General features: G+C 50.8%; 1 protein-coding gene across 12 annotated transcripts in view; it reads left to right on the top strand.

Moving 5' to 3' along the window:
• LOC102920427 (protein kinase C and casein kinase substrate in neurons protein 2) overlaps positions 1-23388 on the top strand; it is a 110721-nt gene extending 87333 nt beyond the window's left edge. For 7 of the 12 annotated variants that reach the window (XM_076556444.1, XM_076556441.1, XM_076556445.1 and 4 more), the window contains 9 exons: positions 4947-5103; positions 6696-6931; positions 9335-9490; positions 12752-12927; positions 14739-14859; positions 17796-17917; positions 19699-19821; positions 20304-20500; positions 21850-23388. In XM_076556444.1, coding sequence (XP_076412559.1) covers positions 4947-5103; positions 6696-6931; positions 9335-9490; positions 12752-12927; positions 14739-14859; positions 17796-17917; positions 19699-19821; positions 20304-20500; positions 21850-21962 — 1401 coding nt within the window. In that variant the 3' untranslated portion in view covers positions 21963-23388. Of the gene's footprint in view, positions 1-560; positions 792-4946; positions 5104-6695; positions 6932-9334; positions 9491-12751; positions 12928-14738; positions 14860-17795; positions 17918-19698; positions 19822-20303; positions 20501-21849 lie in introns of those variants that run through there. The other 5 variants (XM_076556449.1, XM_076556450.1, XM_042265204.2 and 2 more) reach the window with 4 other exon arrangements.
• Positions 23389-26954: the final 3566 nt, after the last annotated feature.

The following is a 26954-nucleotide window of genomic DNA, read 5'->3' as shown; positions in this document are numbered from 1 at the left end:
AGAGAGCCTAGGGGCTTGAACACAAAGTCAGAAGGCCTTGGAGTCCATCTTGTGGCCACCTACAGAGCTGGGATTAAGCACCGCCCTCCAATGGCCTATCACTTCTTGTGTCTCCCAACCCAGCAGAGAAACCTGCAACTTCTAGGCATCCTTTATCAGTGTTGGGATATTTGAGTTCCAGAGCATGCCTGGAGGGACACTGCCAGCCTTCTGCTGGGCATCTTGGCACAGATGCCTTACTGTTCCAGGGATGAGAGGGGGCAGGTATGGTTTTTGAGCCTTCATTACAAGGGTAAAATCAAAGTTACCCTTGGCAAGTTGTCTTAGTAGCATACAAGTTTGAGGTTCCTGGGGCAAAGTACCATTGGAATACAGTGGAAACAGGAGTGAGGCCTGGCCCTGTTACGCAGCTCTTCATCCTCCTTGACGCTAATATTCCCATCCACTGAGAGTGCATAGGTGGGTTGTCACAGTGGGACTGTCACTCCCTGCCTGGCAAAGCACAAACATTGTGATGTAACACACAGTGACAGGATGTGACACTTGTTGCTACGAGAGTCTAGTCCAGCTAAGGGCCAAGGCCAGTGTGCCTGAGGTAACTCAGAGAAGCTGTGGCTATGGGCACCATGTTCTCAAGGGCACATGTGATCCCCAACTGGAACATGTGGCAGGAGCCAGGTTGGAGAAATCAGATTCAGCAGCCGAGGGGCGCAGGTGATGCAAGCGCTCCCAGGTGGTCTCCCCAGGGAAGAATCCATGGGGAAGACGGGCTGAGCCATTTCTCAGACAAGGTACTATGGGCTGGGCAGTTCAGGTCCTGCTCTGCACCTCTCTGCTTCCCTTTCGTGCCTGTTTGCTTCCTCCCTTCCAGTGGTGCAGATTTGAGTGTCACATTTCTGAAGCTTTTATCCCTGCTTTGTGTATAAGCATTTGTGATTTATATAAAGAGTTTGCTGTGTCTACCCTGACCTACACTGCCTGCCAGCTCATTTCTGTGCCACACATCTCCTCTTGTCATCCCCAGGGAATAGTCTCCTACCTGCCTGGAATGTGAGGGTATTAGCCCCAAACCAAATCCCTGCATGGACCAAAGTTACAGGCATACTGGTGCCTAATGACTTCAGAACCTCCTGGTTGTTGACAGAAGTCTGTTTTCTACTGGTTTATCCAGTGAGAGCCTTTGCCCTGCCCTGCTCTGCCCTGCCCTGGACTTGAGATCTCTCTCTCCTCCCCCACCCACTTGGGTTTGCTAGTCTAGGGGTGTAGAGAGCTCCCTGAGAGCTCCTTGCAGCAGCCCTATCTTTTTTTCCGTGGTTTCTAGTACTTAGTGAAAACTTTTCAATTCAAGTTTCTTGCAGATTTTTAAGAGAGAGAGAGAGAGAGAGAGAGAGAGAGAGAGAGAGAGAGAGAGTGTGTGTGTGTGTGTGTGTGTGTGTGTGTGTGTGTTGGTAGGGAGGCAGGGAGGTGGGTACACATACTTGAGTGCAGGTGCCCACAGAAGTCAGAGGGGATCCTCCTGGAACTGGGGTTACATTCAGTTGTGAACCACCTGGTGTGGGTGCTGGGAATTGAACTTGGTCTCCTGAGCTGTCTCTCCAGCGCCCCCTATTGACTTTAGACATAACAGTTAGGAAAGAGTCTGCAGTTGTTCAGGATGTCTGTTCCTGAACAGAACTCTGTAGTTTTGGGTGGGATGGTGGGTGTGCATCCATGTAGCTTTAGCCTGTGAACTGCTATTTGAAGAGTGCACCTTCACCTGCAGAGGTGTACTGGCCTACGTACTCTTCTAGTTGCTCTGTGGTTTTACTGCTCATCTTTTCATTGAAAGCCTGCTATGTAGACGGCCTAGAGAAAGAAGAATGAATGGACAGAGCCATTGGTCCACATGATGTAGGCTGGCTGTAGCTGCTTTGTGCATTGTGAAACTTTTGTTGTCTGGATCTACCCAGGCCTGGCGGTGCAGGAAGAGAGCTTGGCTGTGGCAGAGACAAGGGCGGCTGTTGCCTGGCCAGAGGAGAAAAAGGTAGTCTGGGGCATGGATCCAGGACCACTGCCTGCAAGAGAGTATCCACTCCTCTCATTTGGGGATCAATTGGTCAGCCTCCTGACAGCTGAGCCTCTCTGGGGTCTCAGGCAGTATTGTCTGTCTAGGTTCCTCATGACACCTGAGGCCCGCCCTGAGGAGGGCAGTACCTCAGGACCAAGACAACTCAGGTGGGAACATGAGCTTGACAGTGGTCTTGTCTGGTTCTAGTCGCACTAGGGACTCAGGCTCTCCCTGAGTCTCTGACTACATTTTGAGTGATTTACCTGAGGTAGAACATGTTAGATGCTGTCTCCCTTCTCCCCTTTGCTCTATGCCTGGCTAGATGACCACCTGTCCCCAGAAGCAATCCCAGGACCAGTTCAGACTCTCCGCCTGCTGAGACAGCTTTCCACACCGGGAGCTGGGAGGTTGTCCTTCAGGCGGCAGGAGTTCCTGTTGAGTATGGCTGCAGCTGCCGTTGGCCATTGGCCCGCACAGTTACTGGCTCATAGCAGATTTCTTTCCTTTCCTGGAATCGTTCCCTCTGGGCTTTGAATATTGAAGAGGTGAGCAGGTTTCCAGATGCTAAAATACACATCTGGTTGGTCATCTCCAGTTGAGCACTGCTGTGACAGATGGAAACTGTCTCTGTGTGTGGTTCCATGTGGCTACTGAGACTCAATCAGGTTGTCTCTTTGTTCCTCTTGCCAACAACCCAGTGATACTGAGCTCGGACTTGTTACTTGTTTTTCTTCTTCTGTAAATTTCTTTCTTTTTTAAAAAAGATTTATTTATTTATTATGTATATAGTGTTCTGTCTGCATGTATGCCTGCAGGCCAGAAGAAGGCACCAGATCTCATTACAGATGGTTGTGAGCCACCATGTGGGTTGCTGGGAATTGAACTCAGGACCTCTGGAAGAGCAGCCAATGCTTTTAATTTTAACCTCTGAGCCATCTCTCCAGCCCCCTTCTGTAAATTTCTAAGTGACCACAAAGCCCCATTGGAAGAGGAGCAAGTATATGTCGGTGTTTCAGGGTGGGTTGTGGAGACTGTTTTTGTTTTCCTTTTTGTAGTAAGGAAGGGGGAAAGCTGAGGTATTAAGTCACAGCTCAGCTTCAGCCCTATACATTGATGAGCTGATGAGCTGCCAGCCTTGCTGAGGAGATGAGTCGGGCTTTGCCTGGGCTGCAGGGGCTCTGTGGAGGGTATACGATTAACAGTGGGTTCAAGAGTCCCACCCTTTAGTAAGTGGCCAATGTCATGCTGAGTCTCTGTCGTCCTAGGCTGTCTGACTTCTGGGGGTTTTAGCTGTTCAGCAGGATTCTGGGTCCCGCAGGAGGAGGTCATTACCTCAGCCTGCCAAGAGCTCTGACACCCGGGATAGCCTTTCCCTCTAGGTACCGGAGCCAGCATCTCTCCTCCTCTTGCATCTGCCTGCAGTACCGCATGTTTGTCCTTTTGAAGGTCATCTCCAGCACCCCTCCTCCTCCCTTAGCTGGCTCAGCACTGGAGAAGAGAGACTTGGGAGTACCACAGCCCTGCAGAGAGGGTTGCCCCTTCTGCAGAGCGGGCCCAGGCACGCCTTCCTCGGAGGCTTACTGGCTGAACATGTACTGGAGAGTCAGTCGGTGGGTAGAGACCGTTGGAAAACCTAAGAGAAGGCTAGAGTTTTGAAGACATCAGTAGGAAACTAATGAGAATATACTCAGTCCCGTTTCTGTGCTGTTCTCCGTGGGACACCCCCCCCCCTTAGTGCTGGTTCCCTTTCAAGGCCATAGTTGAAGGAGAAAACAGGCTGAGGAGGTAGCTCGGTTGGTAAGGTACTGGTGGGCAGGCATGGTGACCCAAGTTCAGTTCTGCAACATCCGCATAAGAAGCTGAGTGTGATGGCACACGCCTGGAACTCCGTGCTGGGAGGTGGAGACAGGAGGATCTCTGGGTTTGGTGGCCAGCTAATATAGCCAGATCCGTGAGTGAGTTCATGAGTGAGTTTGTGAGTGCACGCGCACATGCGCACATGTGTGTGTGTGTGTGTGTGTGCATGCGCGTGCCAAGTTCAACAAGACCTTGTTTCAAAAAATAAAACGAGCAACAACAACAAGAACCAAAAGTAGAACAATTGAGGGAGATGCTTGACGTTGACTTCTGGTCTCCACCCACATGTGCACATGTGTGTGCATATACCACACACACAGAGGGCGAAACTATTTTCATAGCTATCTCTAGTTCAGCTCATCTAGTGTCTGTCTCTCCTTGTCTATGAGAAAGGGTAGCCAAAACTTGCCCTTGACAAAGCAGATTGGAATCTGAGCTTTGCTATCCAGGCTGTCCTACCTGAGTACTTCAGCCCAGCCAGTGTGACTGTGCAGTCATAGTACCTCTCAGCTGCTCTAAGCCTCAGTTTCCTCATCTGTGAAGTGGGGGATAGTTGCTGCCACCGTCAAGGTGCCTGGCACATCGTAGGCACTCAGTAGGTGGAGAAACATATGTACTACTGTCATTGGAAAGTAATAATAATCCACCATGTAAGGATTGAGTTACACGTTACCTGCTCTGGGAAGCCGCCTCTGCTCCTCCATCTGCCTGAAGACCTGCCACTTCCCTTAGCCCTGCGCCTTGCTCATCTGCCTTTTTCCCTGACCTACCAGTTGGTTTCTGCCACAGGACTTGACCTGGAGTTATATACTTAGAAGCTCGTTTGCTGACTTATTTATTCCTGCTGGTAATAAAATGGGGACTTGTCTGGTAACATGGGGTAGCCATCAGTGTGGGGAGACAAGATGACCCTTGAGTGAACATCAGGGGACCTACTGCCTTATATAGCAGCAACAGATAGGCTAACCATGCTGGAGGGTCTAGCAGGTAGACAGCCACACTGAGTATGTGCCTAACCCTAATACTAAGCTCTATCTCACAGGTTGGGAACTACAAACGGACTGTGAAGCGGATTGATGATGGCCACCGCCTGTGTGGTGACCTCATGAACTGTTTGCATGAGCGGGCACGCATCGAGAAGGCATATGCACAGCAGCTTACTGAGTGGGCCCGACGCTGGAGGCAGCTTGTGGAGAAGGGTAAGGTAACCCTGGGCATGGGTACTAACTGCTCACTTGCCAGACATCCCCTGAGGAATTGTTCACAAGTGGTCCAGGAATGCATCTTGCAGTTCCTGGCGCTGTGGTTTTTTTTCGTGGGGGAGGGCAGTGCTGTGCCTGTCACCCCATAAGCACAGGCTGCATGAGCTTCTGTCCTCTTTCCTTGAGACAGCAAACTGCTGGCTGCGAAGACCCTGATCTGTTGCTGCCCTCCCTTGTCATCCACAGGAGACTAACAGCTGCAGAGGGCCTGGGGTGCTGCCTGTAGGCTAGAGGACTGTTTCCTCGGCAGAAAGGAAGGAAGTCTACCCTGGGGGAGGGAAGGGACGAGAGAGAAACCGCACAGGCCCGCACAGAAATCTCGGGATGGTGTCGGGGCGCTGTGTCAGTTCACTCCCTTGTTCTCGTTCCCTACGGCTCGGGAGGGAAACTCTTATCAGGACTGTTGTCACTTTGGATAAGGGGTCTGGGTAGGAAGGACAAGAGGAAAGCCATCAGTGAAACGGGTGAAACCTGTGAAACCTAGCTGGGTCATCAAAGTGCTCACAGCAACCAGCAGTCTCGATCTGAGTCAAGCCAGAGAAGAGTGGGGCTTGGGGACTATAAAAATGTTCCCTGCCCTGTCTCCATTGACACTATTATGCTCTAGGCTCACTGCTCATGGGAATGAAGAAAGGTGATCCATCTTATGGGAGACCACTCACAGTCCTGGGCTGTCATGGGAGCATTGGTTGAGAGGCAGGCAGCTCACTTCCGAGAGTTCTCCCTTTTCTGCCCACCCTAAACAAATTGAGCTCTCCAAATGCAGAAAGATCTCAGGGAATAGGGGAGCTGGTGTAGGTGGTGAGCACTCGCTCTGCACACAGAGGGCCTGATTTCCAACTCCTTCCTCCGTAAAAGTCACATACAAGACTCGGGACGGCTCAGTGGGTAAGAGCACTAGTTACTTTCAGAGGACCTGGTTTTGTTACCAGCACCCACATGGCAGCTCAAAAACACATGTAACTCCAGTTCCAGGGATGCCAATATTCCGTTCTAGCCTTTATGGGCACTAGGCATGCACACAGTACACATACATATATGTAGGTACTCACACATGTGTTTAAAATAAAACTTTTTTAAAAAGCCAAGCACAGCAGTGCACACCTGTAATCCCTCTTCTGTGAAATAGAGACTAGAGGATCTGGGTGATTGCTGGCCAACCTGTCTAGTTGAATCGATGAGCTCCAGGTTCCACGAGACCCTGTCTCAAAGAAAAAGAAAAAAAAAAAAACAAAGAGAAGTGACTAAGGAAGATTAACTTGAGCCTTGTCCTACACATAAAATGTGTGTGAACATCACATGAACATTCACTTACACAATTGCATGTAAAATATGTATGCATATCACCTGTACACATTACTCACATGCCGACATGTACATGCACACCTGTGTGCACGTACACACAGGAGCTCAAAGGCTTTGGAAAAGGAGTTGTCTGCAGCTGGACTACTCCCAGGTGGACAGCTGTGGGGGTGACAGGAAATCCTGCTGCTAACAGAGACTGAGTTAACATGCTTCTCCTTTGTCAGGACCACAGTATGGGACTGTGGAGAAGGCCTGGATGGCTGTCATGTCTGAAGCAGAGAAAGTGAGCGAGCTGCACCTGGAAGTGAAGGCATCGCTGATGAATGAAGACTTTGAGAAGATCAAGAACTGGCAGAAGGAAGCCTTTCACAAACAGATGATGGGAGGCTTCAAAGAGACCAAGGAAGCAGAGGATGGCTTCCGAAAGGCCCAGAAGCCCTGGGCCAAGAAGCTGAAAGAGGTGCCTCCCTCCGTCCCTCCCTCCCTCGGCCCTGCTTTGCCTCTCTCCACTGACTGGGCTCCCTTCTTGCACTTTCGAGGAACTCACCTTAGTCACAGGAGAGCATAGCTGATGGAGAACAGGCTATCTGGGCCAATGCCCTGCTTTGTGTGCCTTCTTTAGTCTGTACCAGCCCATCACAGACTGCAGACAGGTCCAGAACTTCACAAGCCCTCATCCAGGACCATATCTCTCTGCAGCCTGGAGAACTGTCTATGCCAGCGATGCAGGAGACCTTTGGACTAGTGTTAATTCAGAATTGTCTTTTTCCTTATGTGGATTTTTCTCCCAAATTGGCATACATCACCGATTCCCACTGTTTCAAAAACACCAGTCAAACTCACTGAGTCACCGTGGCCTTGGCTACCTGGTAGATGTCATCCAGCCATTCTGGCCTCAGCATGGTCACTTCCTGCCTATGGTGTGACCTCTACCTCCTACTGGAATACCGCACCTTCCACCTTCCCCAAGAGCTGTGCTGCTTTCCTCAGAGTCATCCAGAGCCTGCCTCCATCTTTGCTTGCTTCCTTTTCTTGTTTTTCCCCCCCTTTTTACCCTTTGCTCTTTTGGGGGACCCACCACCCAGCTCCCAAATAAATCACACATGGAGACTTATTCTTTATTATGAATGCATGGCCATAGCTTGACTTGTTTCTTGCCAACTTTTCTTAAATTATCCCGTCTACTTTTTGCCCCTGGGCTTTCTCCTTTTCTTACTTCTGCAATCTTACTTTCACTCTGACTCCATAGCTGACCGTGTGGCTGGCCCCTGGCGTTCTCCTTGTTCTCTTGCTCCTTTTCCTCCCTGGTTTCTCCTATACATCCTCTCTGCCTGCCAGCCCCGCCTGTCCTTTCTCCTGCCTCACTATTGGCCATTCAGCTCTTTATTAGACTGTCAGGTACTTTAGACAGGCCAGTAACACAGCTTCACAGAGTTAAACAAATGCAACATAAAGGAGTGCAACACATCTTTGCATCATTAAACAAATGTTCCACAGCATAAAGAAATGTAACACATCTTAAAATAATATTCTACAACATCCTATTCTCTACGTCTTGGCTTTTACCGCATCTCCTTTCTTTCTTCCTGCCCCTGAGTCTTCATAAATGAAACTATGTTCCCTCGATGTGTTCATTACTACACTCTTCTCTTTCTCCTAGAATGAAATTTATGACTTTGGTTCAAATACGTAAGTCACTTTTAAGTATGCATATATCTCTGAGAGAGGAAAGGCAGGAGACGGCGGGGCTGGGCGCTGTTAGAACCCTGGAAGCCAGGTGCTGATACTTGGAAGACTGAGCTGGGGAGGAGTATCTAAGCCAGTGGTTCTCAACCTGTGGGTTGGGTCACAACCCCTTTGAGGGGTCAAACGATCCTTTCACAGAGTTTGAATAAGACCATCAGAAAGCACAGATGTTTACATTAAGATTCATAATAGTAGCAAAATTACAGTTATGAACTGACAAGGAAAATAATTTTATGGTTGGGGGTCACCACAGCATGAGGAACTGTATTAAAGGGTCGCAGTATTAGAAAGGTTGAGAACCACTGGACTAAGCTCATGACCTTGAGACCAGTATAGACAGTGTTTCATGACCTTTTTGTCAAAAGAAAAATCCTTGGAAACTGTGACCTATTCCTACCTTAAGCTCGCTCAAGAGTTCTCTCTCTCTCTGTCTCTCTCTCTGTCTCTGTCTCTGTCTCTCTCTCTCTCCCCCCCTCTCCCTCTCTCCACTGTCCCCCCCTCCCCAGAGTCTCACTTTTGGCAGGGTCTAACTGGCTGGCCTGGGCTCACTATGTAGATCAAACTGACCTGGAACTCACAGAAATCCACCTGCCTCTGCCTCCTGGATTTTAAAGGCATGCTCCACCGTGCCAGGCAAGGGTTCTTTTGGAACTTCCTTCTGTTGACTGTCCTGACATGCACTTTCCTTGGGTACCCACACCTCTTTCTTTCACTCCAGACAATGTTTTCCTACCGTTCTCTATAGAGTTCTGTCCCTGAACTTCTGGTGTTTCTAGCATCTCTCCCCTGCTTGATTTTCCTCCACAGCACTTAGCGCCTTCTAATTTACTCCAGCATTTAATTATGCCTGCATTAGGCCACCTGATTCAAACCTACAAATGAAGTCATGGGTCAGTTCTTCTGTCCTGTGTCCGCAGTGCCTAGAACCACGTGTGGACACATGTTTACAGAGTGAGCCTTTCGTTCCATCCAGCTGTTACGGTGATAAGCACAGATAGTCGTCCCTGCCTGCCTTTCCCTCTCGTCTGACAGCACATCCATACACTTCCACAGCCTGTGCAGTCTCTGAAGACCTGAGCCTGCAGCACTGTTACAGTCAGAACTTTTCTCCCTGTAGGTAGAAGCAGCCAAGAAAGCCCACCACACAGCATGCAAAGAGGAGAAGCTGGCCATCTCTCGTGAGGCCAACAGCAAAGCAGATCCATCCCTCAACCCTGAACAGCTGAAGAAACTGCAGGACAAGATAGAAAAGTGCAAGCAGGATGTCCTGAAGGTAACCCCACACTTGGTTTGCCGTGTCCAATGTTAGTGGTGTTTGTTCACCCATGGAGCACACAGGGAGGCTTTTAGTACTGTTTGATGAGGTGGCTGGATGGGGAAAATGCCAATAAAACACCCCCATCCTCAGGGCCTCACAGATGAGCACTTGAGCCCCACCTTAGCACAGGCATTGTACCTTGCCTCAGCTAAGGACAGAGCCAAGTGCCGGGCAGGCAGGAGAGTGTGGTCCTTGTGCCCAGGGGAGCAAGTTCATTTGGGTAGCTTCCCAGGAGATATATTTGAGGACATCTGGGATGATGCAGGCAAGAGCAGCTTGTGCAGGATGCAGAAATGAGGATGGGCAGGTAAGCAGGGCCGTTAGGAGGACCTGTGTTGTTCATAGCCTGGCAGATCTAGGAGCTTCGGGATATACTGAGGAAGACCTGGAGCCAGGGAAGAGGGGAGGAGAGTATAGAAGAGGGCTGGTCAGACTGGGCTGAGATGTGGAGGGAAGGCTGCAGCAGAGCCAAGGATTAGATGCAGGTTGGGAGGGTGTGTCTGGGAGCCCATAGGGGAGTAAGGCATTGGAGAGAAGTAATTGCCCTGTGGCCACACCAGTAGCAACCCCAATAGCAGAGGTTACAGGAGCTGGGGGTGACAGAACAGTGGCTTTGGCCAATAAGAAAGAGAACAGACATCCAGGGCCATGTCCAGGGAGCCCTTCTGCTTCTGCTGTTAGGTGGTCTACCTCAGTGGGTCACTGAGAAGGTCACACAGACATGATTTTGTCAGAGAACTTTGTGATCTGATGTTCCGCACTAGTACAAGGAAGGCTTCTACTTGAAAGATCCCAGAGTCACAGGAATTAAATACTAGCTGGCATCTTGTTATTTAGAAGTTCCTGGGGACCTGGGCTTCTCAATTCCCCTTCACCACTGCTCTAAAAGTGATGGCCCAGGGCCTACTTTCCTGCCTGTGGTCTGGCTAGCCTGAGTCTACAGGAGCAGATGAAGAGGTTCACAGCAGGCTGTATCCCAGCAGGACTTACTTGAGGCTGGCAGTTGGGAGTTCTGAGCTGATTGGCACCTACTTGACACCCTTGCAAAACTTCAGATGAGGCTTGGCATCTCTTGGATTGTGTGATGGCATTCCTGCTTTGTGAATAGGGAGCTCAGATCAGTGAGGACAAGTAGAATGCTGCTCTGTAATGGGAGAGCAGGGATTATGACTCCAGAGCCTGCGCCTGCCTGCCCTACGGGTTTCACCTCCACATCTCACAAGGGGAAAGGCCCTCTCCATAATGGTCTGTGGCTCAAGTAGTGCCCAACCCATCTGGGGTCAGGAAGTGGGGGAGTTATGGGACCAGCCTCAGGTGAGGGATCCGCACCTCCACAGAGTAGGTACTTGAGCTCAAGAAACATAAGGCCTGGGGAATGCTTAAAGCCATTGTTAGGATCCCAGGGGATCTGCTGCCCAGGAAGGTGCTTAGAAGAAAGATAAAGCACATCTGTGTGTGTGTGTGTGTGTGTGTGTGTGTGTGTGTGTGTGTGTGTGTGTGTGTTTGTGTGTTTGTGTGTCTGTCTGTCTGTCTGTCTGTCAAGGAAGGAGAGGAGAAGGTTTTTTTCCCCCCTCCCACCATATAGATATATGTGCTTCTGCACAGTAGCATCTCTTTTTCAGACCTAGAGTATGAGAGGTCTAACCTAAAGTGTCTGTCAAAGAGACAGACACTTGTAGTGGCTTCCCTTTTGGAAGTCGCCCTCCCTGAGTGGTCTGCCAGCAGTCTCAGAGCCTGAGGGAGCTGTGTAGCCCTAGAAAGCTGGAGGGAGTGCAAGCTAGCACCAGCTCTTGTTCACAGACTTCCTTCCTGCCTAGGCAGGAAATGTATCTTGCAGTGTCCATCAGAGAGAACGTTCAGGGGCACAGCATCTCTGAGGGGTCATTGGGGACTTTGTACATCTCTGCTAGGGGATTTTCTGAATAGTGATGACCCTGCTTGGTCCCTGGTTGATGCTGGGCACAACATAGCCTCGGTATAGTCAGACTGGAAGAGGGGGAGTCCAGAAAGAGGAACATCTATGGTTTCTCAGAGACAGCCAGAGGCTTTGTGATTTGAAGGCTCTTGCTCCTCAGTGCTAAGTATCTGTGATCCAGGGCTCCTACACAATGCTTCCAGGTTGGGGCACAGGATAGTGCTAAAGATGATGGGGTGTAACCAGAGGGTCTGGGGAACTCGGTTCTTGCATAAATGACCTTTCCTTTCCTCATAGAGGACCTAACTTGACCATGTTTAAGTTTAGAAAAGAGCAAGGAACCAGATGACAAGAGAGGGGCCCAGAATGTGGGTGGAGCCTGTCCTTGGTAGGTCAGGAAAAGCTTCCAGAAGAGGAGTCTGCTTAGAATGTACAGAAAGGGATGTGTGAGCCTGATCCTGGGGAAGATGCAGTAGATTTGGTGCCCCCTGTGAGAAGATACAGAAGTTGTTCCAGTGGCCTGGTACCTTCCTTGGAACAGTGTATGCATTCGTGTAGAGTAAAAGTAGCTTCAAGCAGACCCACAACTCTAGCTTCAGCTCTCAGGGCCGTGTAACGTAAAACCTTGTAACAAATAGGTGGTCAGACTCAAGTCCCTCACTTCATCCTGGAAAAGCTCCGTCAGCAGCACATAGACGCTCCTGCCACTCGGGTAGTGGTTCTTGTCCCTGTGTGAAATGCCCGAGAAACAGCTTGAAGGAGAAGCAGTTTATCTTAGTTCAGTCTCAGAGGTGTTAGGCAGGGCCGCCTGGCTCTGTTGTTCTGGACCTTGTGGGGAAGTTAGAGCACCATGACAGTGGGAGCATGCGGTAGGGAAAGCTACTCACTATAGCAGGCGGAAGCAGCCCAGGGGAGGAAGGGCCCAGAGACAGATCCACGAGAGACATGGTCTCTGAGACTCACTTCCTCAAACTGGGCCCTGCCTCCTAATAATCCATTGAGATGTGAATTGTTTTTATGAAGGTAGAACCCATCTTAACCAATCGTAGCCCATCTGAATGATGATGTAACCATCTCTCACCTATATCTACCTGTTTGATCTTGCTCCAGTGAGAGGCAGAGCAGGCATAGAGTGACTTGCCATGGAGAAGCACAGGAACTGGACTGGACTTGGAGAATGCTAGGCTCCAGGACTTCTGCTCCCACATCTGGGCTCGGGGAGGCCTGAGAAGCAGTGGGGCACATGGGTTGTCCAGAGGTGGGATGGAGACAAACCTCTGTCTGTGCCGATTTTAACACAGACCAAGGACAAGTATGAGAAGGCCCTGAAGGAACTTGATCAGACCACACCCCAGTACATGGAGAACATGGAGCAGGTGTTCGAGCAGTGCCAGCAGTTTGAAGAGAAGCGCCTGCGCTTCTTCCGGGAGGTTCTGCTGGAGGTTCAGAAGCACTTGGACCTGTCCAATGTGGCTAGGTAAGTTTCCCTGAGGCAAAAACCCCATCAGTGTGAGTCACAGGGAGGCTGGGATTGAATAGACTCGGGTGTTGCATGCAGCCTTGGATTCCCATGAGCTCCTGTTCCCAGAGCCAGCATCCAGCACAGCCATGGAAGGCTCGAAGCTGCCAGCTCCAAGTGGGTCTGGACAGGAAGGGAAGCTGTCTGTTCTGGTGCCACAGCCAGGACCAGCCAGACCTGGCCTTCTGGAAATCCACCTGCACCGGTGCAGCACTGGCCAGGCCTCATGTCTTCTGCCCCAAGGACAGTCCCTTGTAGAGCTCATCTCATCCCTGCTGCCAGCTTGACCATTGATATCTTAGTGACTGTAGTCCCGGCGAGGCCAGACAGCAAGACACACTCCAGTTTGACTTGTGACACAGTGTGCCTGCATCAGGAGAGAGCCAGATAACAGGACAGAGCTAGAAATCCACTTCCTTCATCCATCCGGCAGAAGCGTTGAGAAATGAATGTCAGGTCAAAGCTTGTTGTCAGTAGAAAGTGACATCCCTTCTGTCTCTTCTAAAAGATGGAAAGCAGTCACTGCACAGGGGCTCTGCTGTCATTTCATCTCTGAGACAGCCTGGAAAGTAGGCAGAACTGTCCCCATCTTGCTGATGAGGAAACTGAGCTGCTACACAGCTTTTAGGGGACAGGAAAGGGACAGGCTGGGACTGTGTCCTGCTCTTCTGTGTATGAGGTACCTTCCACGGTTTGTACTTGGCTCTGGCAAAGGCCTGAATCGGCAGAGCCCGTCTCTATGTCCCAAGTCACCTCTGGGGTACATGGTGTAGTCACTCCTAGGGCTGCTGTGACAGAATCTGGGTGGCATGGCAGACAACAAGGGAAGCTCATTACTCAGTTCTAAAAGACAGAAGTCAAAAACCAAGGTGTGGCCACACTCCCCACCGAAGGCTCCAGGTCCTTCTGCCTCTTCTGGCTTGTGGGTCTGCCACAGTCCTCAGCTCTCTGGACATCTGACCGCTTCTCTCCAGTCCTCTGGCCATCTTTCCCTGAGTATCTAGGGTAGATTTCTTCTTCTTTCTAAGGACAGCAGCCCTGCCACACCGGGGCCATTTTACTGAACCTGTTTTAAGTTGTCCACCTCCAAAAGACCCTGTTTTCAGAAAAGGTCACATCCTGAGGTTAGGACTTCAGCTCTTGTATTTGGAGAACACAAGTCAATCCTTAGATAGAATAGGTATTATGCCCACTCAGCAGAGAAGGAAACTGAGGCTCAGAAAGAGAGAAGAATTGCCTATGTGGATGATAACTGATCTATCAGGTCCAGCCTAGACCCGTGTCCTTGGTCGCAGGAGGCCGGACTGGGGCTCGTGGTTCTGTCTTCCTCCTATTCTACCTTTCCCGTGGGGAGGGAAACCTCCAGCTCTCCCGAGAGAAATGGAGGAGGTGGCAGTGGCGGCAGTGGCGGCGGCGGCGGCGGCACTCTGACACTCTCCTCTAACGGCTTCTCCTCAACATGACCTGACCCGGGGGGGGGGGGGGTGGGTGTGCACAGCTGCACCCAGAGCACCCAGGATTTGGCAGCAGGGCAAGTCTCGATGTGCCGCCTGGTTTGATACGAAGCTTATCTGGGTGGGTCCCGGGTTCTAGAGGATGGTGTCTGCATCTGTACCTGTGACACCAGGGAATGGCGTCCCTGACCTGTGTCTGGGAAACTGCAGGCTGCAGAGACTCTCATGCAGGCTACAGGGCCTGCCTGCTGTGGCTGTGAGGAATGGTGCCTGGGCCCTGCCTTTTACAGAGCTGTCTTTCTATCTGTGATTTAGCTACAAAACCATTTACCGAGAGCTGGAACAGAACATCAAAGCAGCTGATGCAGTAGAGGATCTGCGGTGGTTCCGAGCCAACCATGGGCCAGGCATGGCCATGAACTGGCCACAGTTTGAGGTAAGATGGTTGTGTGCCTACAACTGCCCACCTGGGAAGAGACCTTTGCCCCTCTAGTTGAGCTGTGAATGTTGCTCTCACTCCATGCTTTGTATATGCAGTAGTCCTCACTGGGGTAGTGTCTGGTGTCCCAGTACACTATCTGAAGTCCCCAGATACTGTCAGGTCACCAGTAGCACTCCACTCTTGTCCCAGACAAAAAACTTGTGCTTATCCCTCCACCCGGGTATCCATGAAGTGAAGTGCCCAGTCTGTCCCCAGGCCTCATGTTGGGCCACAAGTACAGCCATAACAGTGAGCTGCTCTCCTTATCCTTTTTCTGGGGCTTTTTCCTGTCTTGGGCTGTAAATCCAAGGAGTCTTGTCTCAAAATTAATTTGCCTATTCTCCCATTTTGTGGGCCTTAGCGTCACAGTATCTTTATGTTATAAAATCCATAGGCCTAAAAAAAAAAAAAAAAAAAAAAAAAAAAAAAAAAAAATCCATAGGCCTGCGGATCCTGAGCCGAGGCTTTGATCACCAGGCCCACCCAGCTCCCTGCCAGCTGTGCAGAGGGAAGTGGCTGGAAGCCCTACCAGCCATGTTCCTGAAGGAAGACATTCTCTCCTCCTCATTCTCATGGTGTGCTATCAGCCCCACCCTGCATCTGCTAATAAGAGTCCTCCAAGCCAGGCAGATGCCTTTAGCATGGCAGCTATGGCTTCTCTGGCCTGATAGTAGCCAGAGCCTGGGCCATATCTATCCTCGCCCTTTCAGCTGTGGGACTTGGGCAAGCACCTACCCCTTGTATGGCTTAGTTTTTACATGTTAAAGTATGAATAGCAGCTTGGGGTTATTGAAGGGCATAACCTAATCTATGATGGGTTATCACATAGACCTGGGCTCCCCGCAAGTTCCTCAGCCTTTTTTGACTGGTATCAGTCCTCACCCCCACACTTCAATTTTTGGAAATTCATATGATTTCTCCAAATTGTGTCCCCTGCATCTACCCTACCAAGAAGTTGCAGAGCAGGTGGGTCCGAGGAGACACTGGGGTCCAGGGCCTTTTCTAGTGAAGTGGCCATAGAGGAAGCAGTCCTCCTTCCCCTGGCACGGAGCGCTTGGAAGGAGTACACTGAGTGGTATCTTCGGCCTAGCTCATACTCAGCTCCCAATTTCTCTAGAGTGGCACAGGACACCATGTATGTGATACTCTCTTGTTCCCCTCAGGATGGCTACTATTCTAAAGGGGGGCAACAGGGAGGAAGATAGGGCTGACTGTCCTCCTGGAAGGCATACCTGACCAGAGTCTGTAGGCTCTTCTCTGTGGGTCCCTGGCTAGGGACCAGCCCTCCTGTGTTCCTTCCTTATGTTCACATTGATAGTTACTGCTGGGTTATCTCTGACTTTCTCTAATGAAGTTGTTTTCGTTTTTCATGCCACAAGGATGAAGTAAGTTTCTGTTTTATGATTAACTCATGGATTGCCAAGCCCCTGCTGCATGTCGTCAGCCCACTTAGTCGCTTGTCTGTGGAGGCCCTGGTTCTGTGGCAGAGAGTCTGACATTAGCTCTTTCTTCCAAAGTTCCTGGTGCTGATCCTGTCAGTCCCCAAGCTGCCTTGTGAGACTCCACTTAGAGTCAGAGGTCACATGGGGAACTTGAGATTCCAGCTGAGTTCTTAGCCCACTTATTTCCATCCGGACAGTCGTTGATAGACAGGGTGACTTGGGTTGAGCTCCATGGGCCAAGGCTGTGACCTCTCTTTCCCTGTGTCACAGATCAAAAGCCAGGTTTAATGTAGCTAAAAGGCCCTGTGACCTTGATCTTTTGTAAGCTGGAACAAAGATGCACACTAAGGCAAATCTATTTAAAATTTTAAATTTAGAGTGTGTGGGAGGAGCCCCTTGGTGGAGTTGGTTTTTTCCTTCCTTCTTTATGTGGGCTCTGGAGATTGACGTTGGCCTGTCACCCTTTCAAGGCAGATGCTTTTTTTTAAAAGTCTGATTAGCTATCTCACTGGGTTATAATTACATTTGTTTGATAAATGGAGATGGCAGGTAAGGAGGATTTTTTTGGAAAACCAAGACCTAGCCCCCTTTCCACCTGTATGTTTCAACAGTTGGTGAAAGCTTCTTGTTAGGAAAACAGAAAACCTGTGGGACACAAACCCTCTGTTCTTCTCTGGTGGCTGCCAGCATGTCACTCTGATTAAAAGTGGTTAAAGGTCCGCTTTGAAGACCTGAGCATTCAGTGGCTGCCTGTTGGTCTCCTTTGCTGTGCCATAACCACTTAGCCTCTGATTTTATTTGCAGTCCTGGGTTCAGTTTCCTGTAGGCAGGCCTGCTCAGACCCCTTCAGAGAGCTGTCAACCCTGTGACAGTTTGGAGCATAAATGGAAAGGAGCCTCAGTGCCCAAGGACTAAGCCGTGTGCCTCAGCCAGGCTCCTACAGGGCTGGCTTCTGTCTCCATGACAGACTCGACCCCCAGAGCCTGTGGCATAGGGGGATAGAGCCTAAGAGCAGTGGTGAGCAGGGAATGGATTAGAAGGCTCTTGAGAAAGTAACCACCATCAGCCATGGATCAGTGTTTCAGTGTGTGTGTGTGTGGGGGGGTGTTGCTGGGGATAGAATCGATGGCCTTATGTATGCTAGGCAGGCGCTCTACCACTGAACTACATCCCAGCCCTCAGACCTGGGTCTCTTGTCACCCAGATCTCATGTCCTATGAAGTCTGCCATTTCATGTCAAGGCCCTGTGGTTAAATGGGTACCAAACTTCATATCCTTTAGGCCCAAAAGGCAGCTTGAGGTTTGCTGGGAAACGGGAGAGCAGGGGCCACAAGGCTGAATGTTACTAATAGCACAAGATGGGCAGCTGCTGGCTGAGCAGAGGTTTTGGACCACTGTGGTTTCCCAGAAATGAGCCTCCCATTTCTTTCCCGTGGACCGCTTGCCCAGGAGTGGTCTGCAGATCTGAATCGAACTCTCAGCCGGAGAGAGAAGAAGAAGGCTGCTGATGGTGTCACCCTAACAGGAATCAACCAGACAGGGGACCAGGCTGGACAGAACAAGCATGGCAGGTGAGCTCCAGGCACAGTGCCAGTCTGAAACTGACCGTGTGGTCAGGAGTGAGGGTCTGCTGCTGGTCCTGGGATGCCTCCAGCCTGGGCACTTGGGTGATTGCACATGAGACAGGGACCCCAAGAACAGATGTCCTGGAAGTTCTGAGCTCTGGGTGAAGCCTCTCTCAATTCCCTTTCTGCTCGCTGCTAGAGTTCCTGTAAGATCCAGAGAATGCCTTTTGCACCTTGTGCCTGTACTGGTAAAGGAGGTGCTGGTGTTAGCTGCTTGTGTTCATCTGCATGGTGCAGCCCTGGTGGAAACAGCACCTAGAGACCTGATGTCAGTGGCACCATCCTGTGGGGCCTCCTGTGTGAGGTGCCAGGAGATGCAGGACAGTGGGGGATGGTTGGTCACATGTCCCCTTACTTAGTGGTAGTTATTTCTGAGTAGGCTCAGGGTGTATGTAAGTCAGCAGCAGATGATTTGTCAGGCAAGTAAAGGCCCTGGGTTCAGTCCCAGCACCCTGAGTACTCCCTTGTTCTCAAGGACAGAAGTCTCTGACTTGATTGTCTAAAAAGACTTGTGGATAGGAGTACCAACTGTTATCATTAGAACCTTCGGGAAAGTGTGTGCTGTAGGACTTGGCTAGAGGTTTCTGTGCCATGCTTAGGTAATTGTCACCTTAGCTCAGGTTCCAGGGACATGCTTATGGCCCAGGCACTAAGCCCCCTGTCCTCCCAGGCTCCCCAGTCACACATGGCTGTCCCTGCTCAGCTGCTGTGCTCAGAGGCTGTGTAGAGAGCTCTGTCTTGAGGGCCCAACCTCAGAACCAAGCCGTGCTCCCCAGTGTGCTCGGTGCTGGGGGGAGGAAGGAAGGAACTGGGACTCAGAGGAGATGCTGTGAACTAGTGGCTGGCCAGAGAGGATGCACCAGGTCAGTGCACAGCACTGAGTCCCTCAGAAAAGTCAGCTAGAGCAGGCAGCCCAGGAGGGCAAAGGGTCTGGTGGTGTCCAACGACTGCCTGTACAGTACAGACAACCAGCCAGGGCCCCTCCGTAGCATCTGGGCTTTCCCGCCCTCCCCGATGGCTCTGGGGTAGTAGCTGCTCAGTTTTATGCTGCCCAAATCCCTGGTCACTGGGGTGGGTGGCAGTTTTAGCCAAGGGAGCCCACCCAGGGTGACTCTTCCTAGATGTTTTTCTTGTGGTGGCTCCCCGATAGAGCTCTACACCCTGCAGCCCCTTCATTCCGCCCCCTGCTAGTACCCAGTGTCTCTGGCTGACACTAAGCTGGGAGACAGTTGGCAAAGTTACAGGAAAGCGCTGGAGGGCCCTCGTGTGCACAAGCCATAGTTCTGACTGGAAGCTCCAGAACCAGGGAGCTGACCATTGACCTGTTAGTAGTTAGAGGGGGCACTGGAGAGCTGAGGAGGTCCCTGCTCCATAGATACAGTCCTTCTGGGGCTGCTGCTTCCTAGAGGAGCTCCACCATCCATTTTTCCCACTGACTAAACCTTGCGTGGGAATGAGGGGTAGGAGACTGGAGAAACCCTGGCCCAGGAAGGGCTTGTGCACCTGTGGTGGACAGTTAACTTGTAGATGATCAAGGTATAGTGACACATTGAAGTATAGCCACGTGTCCCACTAACATCTTTTAGTCAGTCACCATCCTCCTTATCAGACGAGGGAGGAGCTGCTGGAACTCTAGAGATACTGTCACTGTCTTCTGCAGCTGGAGTCACCAGGGCCCTCAGTGGGCCCCAAGCTGTGATCCCTGAAAGCTCTCTTTCTCCCCATAGCAACCTTAGTGTCCCGAGCAACCCCGCCCAGCCCACGCAGTTACAGTCCAGCTACAACCCCTTCGAGGACGAGGACGACACGGGCAGCACCGTCAGTGAGAAGGAGGACATTAAGGCCAAAAAGTTGGTGAACACACACTTCCCTCTGGCTTCCACCTCACTCTCTGTGTGTCTCCTTTCTCTCTATCCAGGGGTCTCCCGGGGTCTCACCCCTCAGCACTTCAGTAATGCATGAGTCCTGCAGGACCTGGGCGCCTGCCCTCTGTATTCCAGGCCTGCTGGGACAGTGCCAGGCCTCTCCACCTCTCTGGGAGGGCACAGCTAACACTCTTTGGTTGCTTTTCCTCTGTCTTTTGTTAACCCTTTAAGGCCTGAGCAGCATCACTACAGGAAGACAGGCAGGCAGTCTAAGCTGGGGAAGCTGCTGAAGTGGGTCAAGGTCTACCTGCAGGCACTACTCTGGGGTATTGGCAACCCCCCAGCTTCTTTTGAGGGCTCAGAGGGCCTGGCTGCACCTGCCCGTGGGGCAGGAACTCTGGGTGGGGACCTCATATTCTCTATCAGTCTCGTCCGTGCTAAGAGCCTCATGTCATCCTCTGTTGCAGTGTGAGCAGCTACGAGAAGACTCAGAATTACCCTACTGACTGGTCTGACGATGAGTCTAACAACCCTTTCTCTTCCACGGATGCCAATGGGGACTCGAACCCATTTGATGAGGATACTACCTCAGGAACGGAAGTGCGAGTTCGGGCCCTCTATGACTATGAGGGGCAGGAACACGATGAGCTGAGTTTCAAGGCTGGTAGGTGACCTTCCCAAATACCCACCCTGGGAAAGGAGGCATCCAGCCTGCTGAGGGGACTTGTCTTTTGTTCTGGAACTCTTGTAAAGTTCCTGCAAGTTTCATGTGTTGGTCTTAACTACAGTACCTTCCCCACCCAATCTTTGCGTGTCCCCTTTCCCCAACCAGGGAGATGATAATAGGTTGTTCATGTTGGGGCCGTTGAAGGCCATCTCTGACTTGTGCTTTGCTAACCATTGACCTTCACTGTCTGCTGGCTGTTAGTCACTGGCTGATGGTACCACCTCTGATTTTACAGGTATCTGTGTGCTGTAGATTATATTAAGACCTCTGTGTTCTGATGTTTATGTGATTAACTGTCTCAGGGTTAACTATCGAAGCCACCGATAGTTAGCTGCAGTCTTTCTTGGGTACCTCATTGTTAGCTCGTTGTCTCTGGTCTTTTAGGCAGAAGCTTCTTGCAAGAAGCTATGCTTACAATTTGGCCTGTCATTAGAAGCGAGATTATAAGGACAATAGTGACTTCAGTGTGTCCTTCAGAGCCTTTGGGGGCTAGTCAGAATGCCACCACTGGTCGAGACCGCTCTTCCTCCTCCTAGCTGTGTAGCTGGGGTAGCTCACGCTGCCTCCTAGTCCTCTTGTTTCTCCTCTTTCGGTACTGCAGACTTTGTTGTGCTCATCTTTTTAGCCCCCATCTCTGTCCTCACTGTGAGCCAAGGCGGTTTTCACCATGCAGGTTTTCCTTACTGCCCCCAGAGAGTGAGCCCCTGTGTCCTGATAGCACAGCACACTCGTGCTCTCTGCATCCTGGGCACCTTGTGTGTTCCTGGGAGCCTCGTGTGTTAGCACTCAGGCCTCGGTGGTCTCTTCATCTGCAAATGGAAGCGTCGAGAGAGAAGACCCTGTTTGCCCAGGTCTCTGCCAGGCCAGCAGTAGCCCAAGAAGCAAAACCTCAAAGGGCCGCAGGAATGAGCCCCAAGGACACCTTGAGCCACCACACAGATTGAAAACATGGGGGCATGTTGCTAAGCAAGGCAGCCCGGGACACACAGGACAGGCACAAGGCTGAGCCTGGTGCTGTTACAACCTGGACTGCTACTTGCTCCAGGCTTACTCTGAGAGCTGCCATCTTCAGATCCCAGTGGTCTCCGTGACAGAAGCTTTGAATACAGTGTAGTAGTGAAATATCCAGGGTCTTGCCTCAACTTCAGGAAGCTGCCTATCCCTCTGCCCTGGAGACCTTCTAAGGATCTATCTAGAAGCATGTTCCACATCCACATGGGATTTGGATGCACAGGTGACTTAGAGGCCCACCCTGTCACTAAGGCAACCCTCTTTTTGTCTTGCAGGGGATGAGCTGACCAAGATAGAGGATGAGGATGAACAGGGTTGGTGCAAGGGACGCTTGGACAGCGGCCAGGTTGGCCTGTACCCTGCCAACTACGTCGAGGCTATCCAGTGACAGGCCATGGGCAGGCTGGTGGAGAGACGGAAGTGGGCCGTTCAGGAGCTCCGTTGGCCTCGGCCTGTGCAGCGACACCTCTAGTTCCCCCAGCAGCCGTCTAGGCATCCACTCCACCTGCAAAAGATGATGGTTCTGTGTTCTTGGCTTCCTGTGTATTTGAAGGCAGATGAGCTGGAGATTTCACTGGGGACTTGGCCCCTTTCCAAGCACATCTGGGCAGATCTAGGCACAGGAAGAAACACATGATCCAACAGCAAAAGCCAAGCCCCTCCCTACCCCTACCAGCTCTCTGTATCATGGATCTGCACCTTCTTGCCCTTGCCTCTCCTGAGTCAATGACGGATCACACTGATTCTTGTTCCACTGATTATTTTCTCTGATGAGTCCCTACCTGCAAGTTCAGTGAACAGACTTTAACGCCATTTTCTGAGTAAAGAGTTTGAGTTTTTAATTTAAAGGCAATGTACAGTTATACTTTTTTATATGCTCTTCCAGTCACATAAATTATGGCCTAGATTGATCCGAGATGTTCTCTATGTAAGGTGTCTCCATTTCTCTGTTTTGTCCAGATGTGGGGCTGCTGTAGCAGGGGTTCCATGGCAAGTGCCAGTTGCAGGGGTACCGTTTTGCAGCATTCCCCAACATCACCATGTTTAGAAATTATTTTCACTCTATTCTTGCTTCAGTTTTTACAGATTAACAGTTTTATTAGTGATTTGGAAAGTTAAAAGAAGACTAACTTTTCAAAGCAGCTGCATCTGTAGATTAAGATGCTTTCCATTAGACTCATGTCTTGATGTATATCTGTATATATTATTTGATATTCAGAGAATCTATAAAGCTCACCTACTGTTGAAATGAGAGTTGGTGGCTTCTGACAGCAGGTATTGTTACCTGCTTGAAGCCCATGGCATTGAGGACAGGCGTGGCTGACCGACAGCCTCCTCCCAGTTAAGATGTGGCTCTGGCCTCTGAGTGGAGGCTGCTGAGAAGACTAATTCTCACTGGCCAGAGCTCCAGCTCCATGGCAGAGTGCTGGAAAAGCTCCCAGGTCTTTGCTGTTGTCACAGGCTTCACAGTCCTGTGCCACTCACTGGAGAGTTCAAGGGGTTCCACCCCCAGCACACGTCCCTCCAGGTACCCTTGTCCTCCAGTACAGTGGGACTGCTCTGAGCCCCAGGAATAGGCTCGGGGGGGGGGGGGGGGGGCTTGATTTTGTTAGCTCAGTGTGCAGCGTTGCACGTCAGCAGCTTGTGTTTCTCAGTGTTTGCCATGAGCGCCCTGTCACTGTGGCTGTGTGTCATGACAACTTACCAGCAGAAATCCTTGTTCCTCAGCTATCGTCCTTAATGTTTAGAAAGTCCTCTAAATGTATAGTATTTTAGAAGAAGAACAAATCAATAAAGAGTTGATCTTGTGTGTTTGACAGACCCTTTTCTTTGCATCCACCTCATGTTCACACAGCTGATAGACCTGTCTCTGGGGCACAGCAACTAAAACAGGGCAAGACCCCGTACACAGGACGTCTTCTCAGGGCCACCTCTCAGTGTTCTGCCACCAGAGGCTGAGGACTTGAGGCACCTTGGGCATCCCTGGGGAGGGTATCCCTGGTGCTGCCCTCTCCCCTGACCTAACAGAACAAGACCAGCAGCCACTCTTCCCCATACCTGTGCATACCCACTGTGTGTTGACACTTGTGTGTCACTGTTGTGTTTTCTGCAGATATCTGGTCTCTGGGTGTAGTGTGAACAATGCAGGTCCCAGCTGGTCCTAGGTGCACAGAAAATTTCCAAGAACCTTGTCTCCTAGTGGGATCAACTGAGGAAATCAAGCCAGGCTTGGTAGCCCTGACCAGTCTAGTGAGAAGGTCCTTGTCATGGTAATGACCACCTATGCTGGGGACCTGTCACTACCCTTGGCTGCCCTTTCCACACCACCCGGGTTGGGACCCCAGGTCCCCTTGGCCTTCCATAGCCCCTAAGCTGACTCTAGGTAGGATGAAGTAAGCCCCAGACCCTACCTGGACAGGAGTTCCTTGAGAGCTAACAAGGAGGCATCTCATGGTACCCGCCAAGCCCTGCTCATCCCCACTGTAATGTAAGCATAGCCCAGTGACCAGGCTGTGGTCTGGCTCTGCTATGGCCAGAGCTAAAACAGTGGTCTTCAAAGGTCTCTGCAGATAGACAACAGAGCTACCCAGACAGACCTGTCTCTGCTTAGACTAGTCTCTCCTAGCCTGCCCTAAGGAGCCTGTGGGGCTGGGGTCATGGCAGGCTATTAGGGCAGACCTGTAGGGTACTGCTCATAACTCATCAGGATGGGGATAAGGAAGGTTTATAAAGGACCCCATGGACACCATACCAACTCCCTCGTGATTCAGAGGAAAACTGAGGAAGGTGAGAATTGCCCATGGACACAGCAAACAGCCGGGACATATAAACCAGGTTGCCTCTCCTGGCAGGGGAAGAGATTGACTCATTTATCCACCAGGTAGTTATCCCCAAATACACACACCCAAGCATTGATTACCTATTGTGTGCTGGACTTCAGCAGTCCAAGCATAAAGCAGAACCAGTGGGTACCCTTGGGAAGATGCCGCATCAGCCCCACACTGGGAAAAGAACGTCCCTGATCATCGATGTACCCTGGAAGTCTCCAGATATCAAGATGGGCAGATGCTTCTAGTCCAGCGCTAGAACAGATGAGGTAAAGTACTCCTTGGTCCTTACACTGTTTCCCCCCTCCCCCATTCCAGTACCAAGCATCCTGAGTCCGTCTGTCCTTCTCCCCTCTCTAGGTGGTTGAGCTGGACAGCAGAGACAGCACCTTGACCCTGGCAAGTTCCTGAGCCTCATTTCTGCCAAGGGAGATCAGTTAGGATGACTGACTGTGGGTGTCCAGGAGCCAAGAGAGCCAGCCAGGCGCGTTCCCTGGGTCGTAGCTGCTCTTGGGACTGCCTGCTTTACCACCACCGTCTCTCCCTTTTGCTCCCTCACACAGGACCTTGCCTGGAACCTTCTCCAAGACGGGGTAGTTCTACGCCCTCCCCATCCAGTCTCCAGATACCTACAAGAGACCTGGGCCCTGGGCACCCATATAAATGGGTGGGTGAGCAGTGACTTCTCAGTCTTTCTAGTAGAAAGAGGCAGAAGGGCCCTAGGGCCAGGATGAAACCGGACCCAAATTTTCCACCGTGAAAAGAACCAGAACTGTGGTGGAGATGGCTCCAAAGCACTGAACAGGCTGGACCAGGCCAAGCTCAGTCTGGGCCAGCCTGTGAGTGGAGTACCAAACTCGGCATCAGAGCACCACCACTACAGGGGAGATGTGTCTCTAGTATTTGGTGGTTGACAGCCTCCCCACTACAGTGATAGCTTTTCAGAAGAGGATATTAGCTGAGGTGATTGGGTCATGAGGGGGAAGCCCTTAGGGTAGGATTAGTGCCCTTATACAGGAGGCCCGAGGGGTCTTGTCCATCCCTCCCACCTGTGAGGACACAGCTAGGAAGCACTATCTAGAAAGTGGCTGGGATTTGCTGTCTGGTGTAACAGGATCCTGTGCGCAAGCATGGATCCTGGTGCGTGACCCTAGTCACCTGAGCCCTTGCAGAACGCTCTTGAGTTCCTGAGCCTTGCTTTGCTGGTCTCTGAATGGAGCCTTCAGAGTAGACTTCTGTATTCTCACTCTGTGTGGGACCCTGTCCTAAACTCTTTTAACATCTGCTGAGTAATTGTAATGGCAGTCCCATGTACTAGGTAGTGTTAGCTTTACTTCATAGATGAGGAAACTGAGGCACCAAGAGGCAACGTGACCAAAGTGGGAAAGCTACCATGCAACAGATCAGGCATGATAGCCCAGGGTCCTTCAAGCTGGACTGTTGTTGGCCTGGGAGCACCTGCCTCAGAGGACACAGTACTGGGCCCTTTGCCTGTCTGTACCCACTAGTGCCCATGACACTTAGTGCCAGGCATGGTGGGTACATACCTTTAATCTTGGGAGGCAGAGACAAGGGGATCTCTCTGAGTTTGAGGCCAGCCTCATATACGTGGTGAATTCTAGATACATAATGAGACCTTGTCTGAAACAACAAAAACATCACCCAGCTGGGCCAGGAGTACCTAGTTCCAGAGCCATCTGATTCAAAATGCTCCTCATCCTTTCCACAGCCTGTGGTTGCTCACCCCTTGTTGATCCCCTCACCAGCCAAAATACAGAACTCTCAAATTTGCCCATCTTCCCACTCAACTTCTTTATACCCTCAGTTCCTAGAAACCACTACTGTTTTTGTACATGGTCTTAACTGTGTAGCCCAGGCTAGCCTCAACCTCGTAAACAATCTTCCTGCCTCAGCTTCCTTGTAGGCATGAGCTGCCATGCCCAGCAAGTACTGATCTATTTTCTCTCTATAGTTCTTGCCATTTCCAAAATGTATTCTGAATAGGATCATATCAAGGGTAGCCCTTGGGGCTGGAAACATGGCTCAGTGATTGAGCAGATTGGAGCTCAGATGTCCAGAGCTCCCAGAACATGCCAGGCAGATGTGGCATCCCACCTATGATTCAGGCCTTAGAAAGCAGAGACAGGACCCTCAGAGCAACAAGCTGACTAGATACACTAGAGGTGTCAAAAAGCCCTGGGTCTGCTTGAGAGACCCTGCCTCAAAGTATAAGGTGAAGAGCAATTGAAGAGTCCCAAGGTTAACCTTGGGCCTCCACGTGCACATATATTCATAGACACACCCATCTGCACATGTGCATGCACTCACGTGTGAGCATGCATACACATATATACCATATGTATGAAAAGAGAAGCTGGTCTACTTTCTGACATTACTCTTTGGAGATTCATCCATGTAGTTTTGTGTGCTAGTGTTTTGTTCCTTCTTATGGATAGTTTCCATTGAAGAACACACTCAGATTCATTCATCCAATTGAAAGAGATTTGACTTGTTCCTAGTATTTGAGGATAATAAATACACAAATACAGAAT

This window comes from Peromyscus maniculatus, chromosome 20, assembly GCF_049852395.1.
Source record: "Peromyscus maniculatus bairdii isolate BWxNUB_F1_BW_parent chromosome 20, HU_Pman_BW_mat_3.1, whole genome shotgun sequence".
In the NCBI taxonomy this organism is placed as follows: domain Eukaryota; kingdom Metazoa; phylum Chordata; class Mammalia; order Rodentia; family Cricetidae; genus Peromyscus; species Peromyscus maniculatus.
Note: the sequence above shows the minus strand (reverse complement) of the source record. Positions and strands in the feature narration are given on the sequence as shown.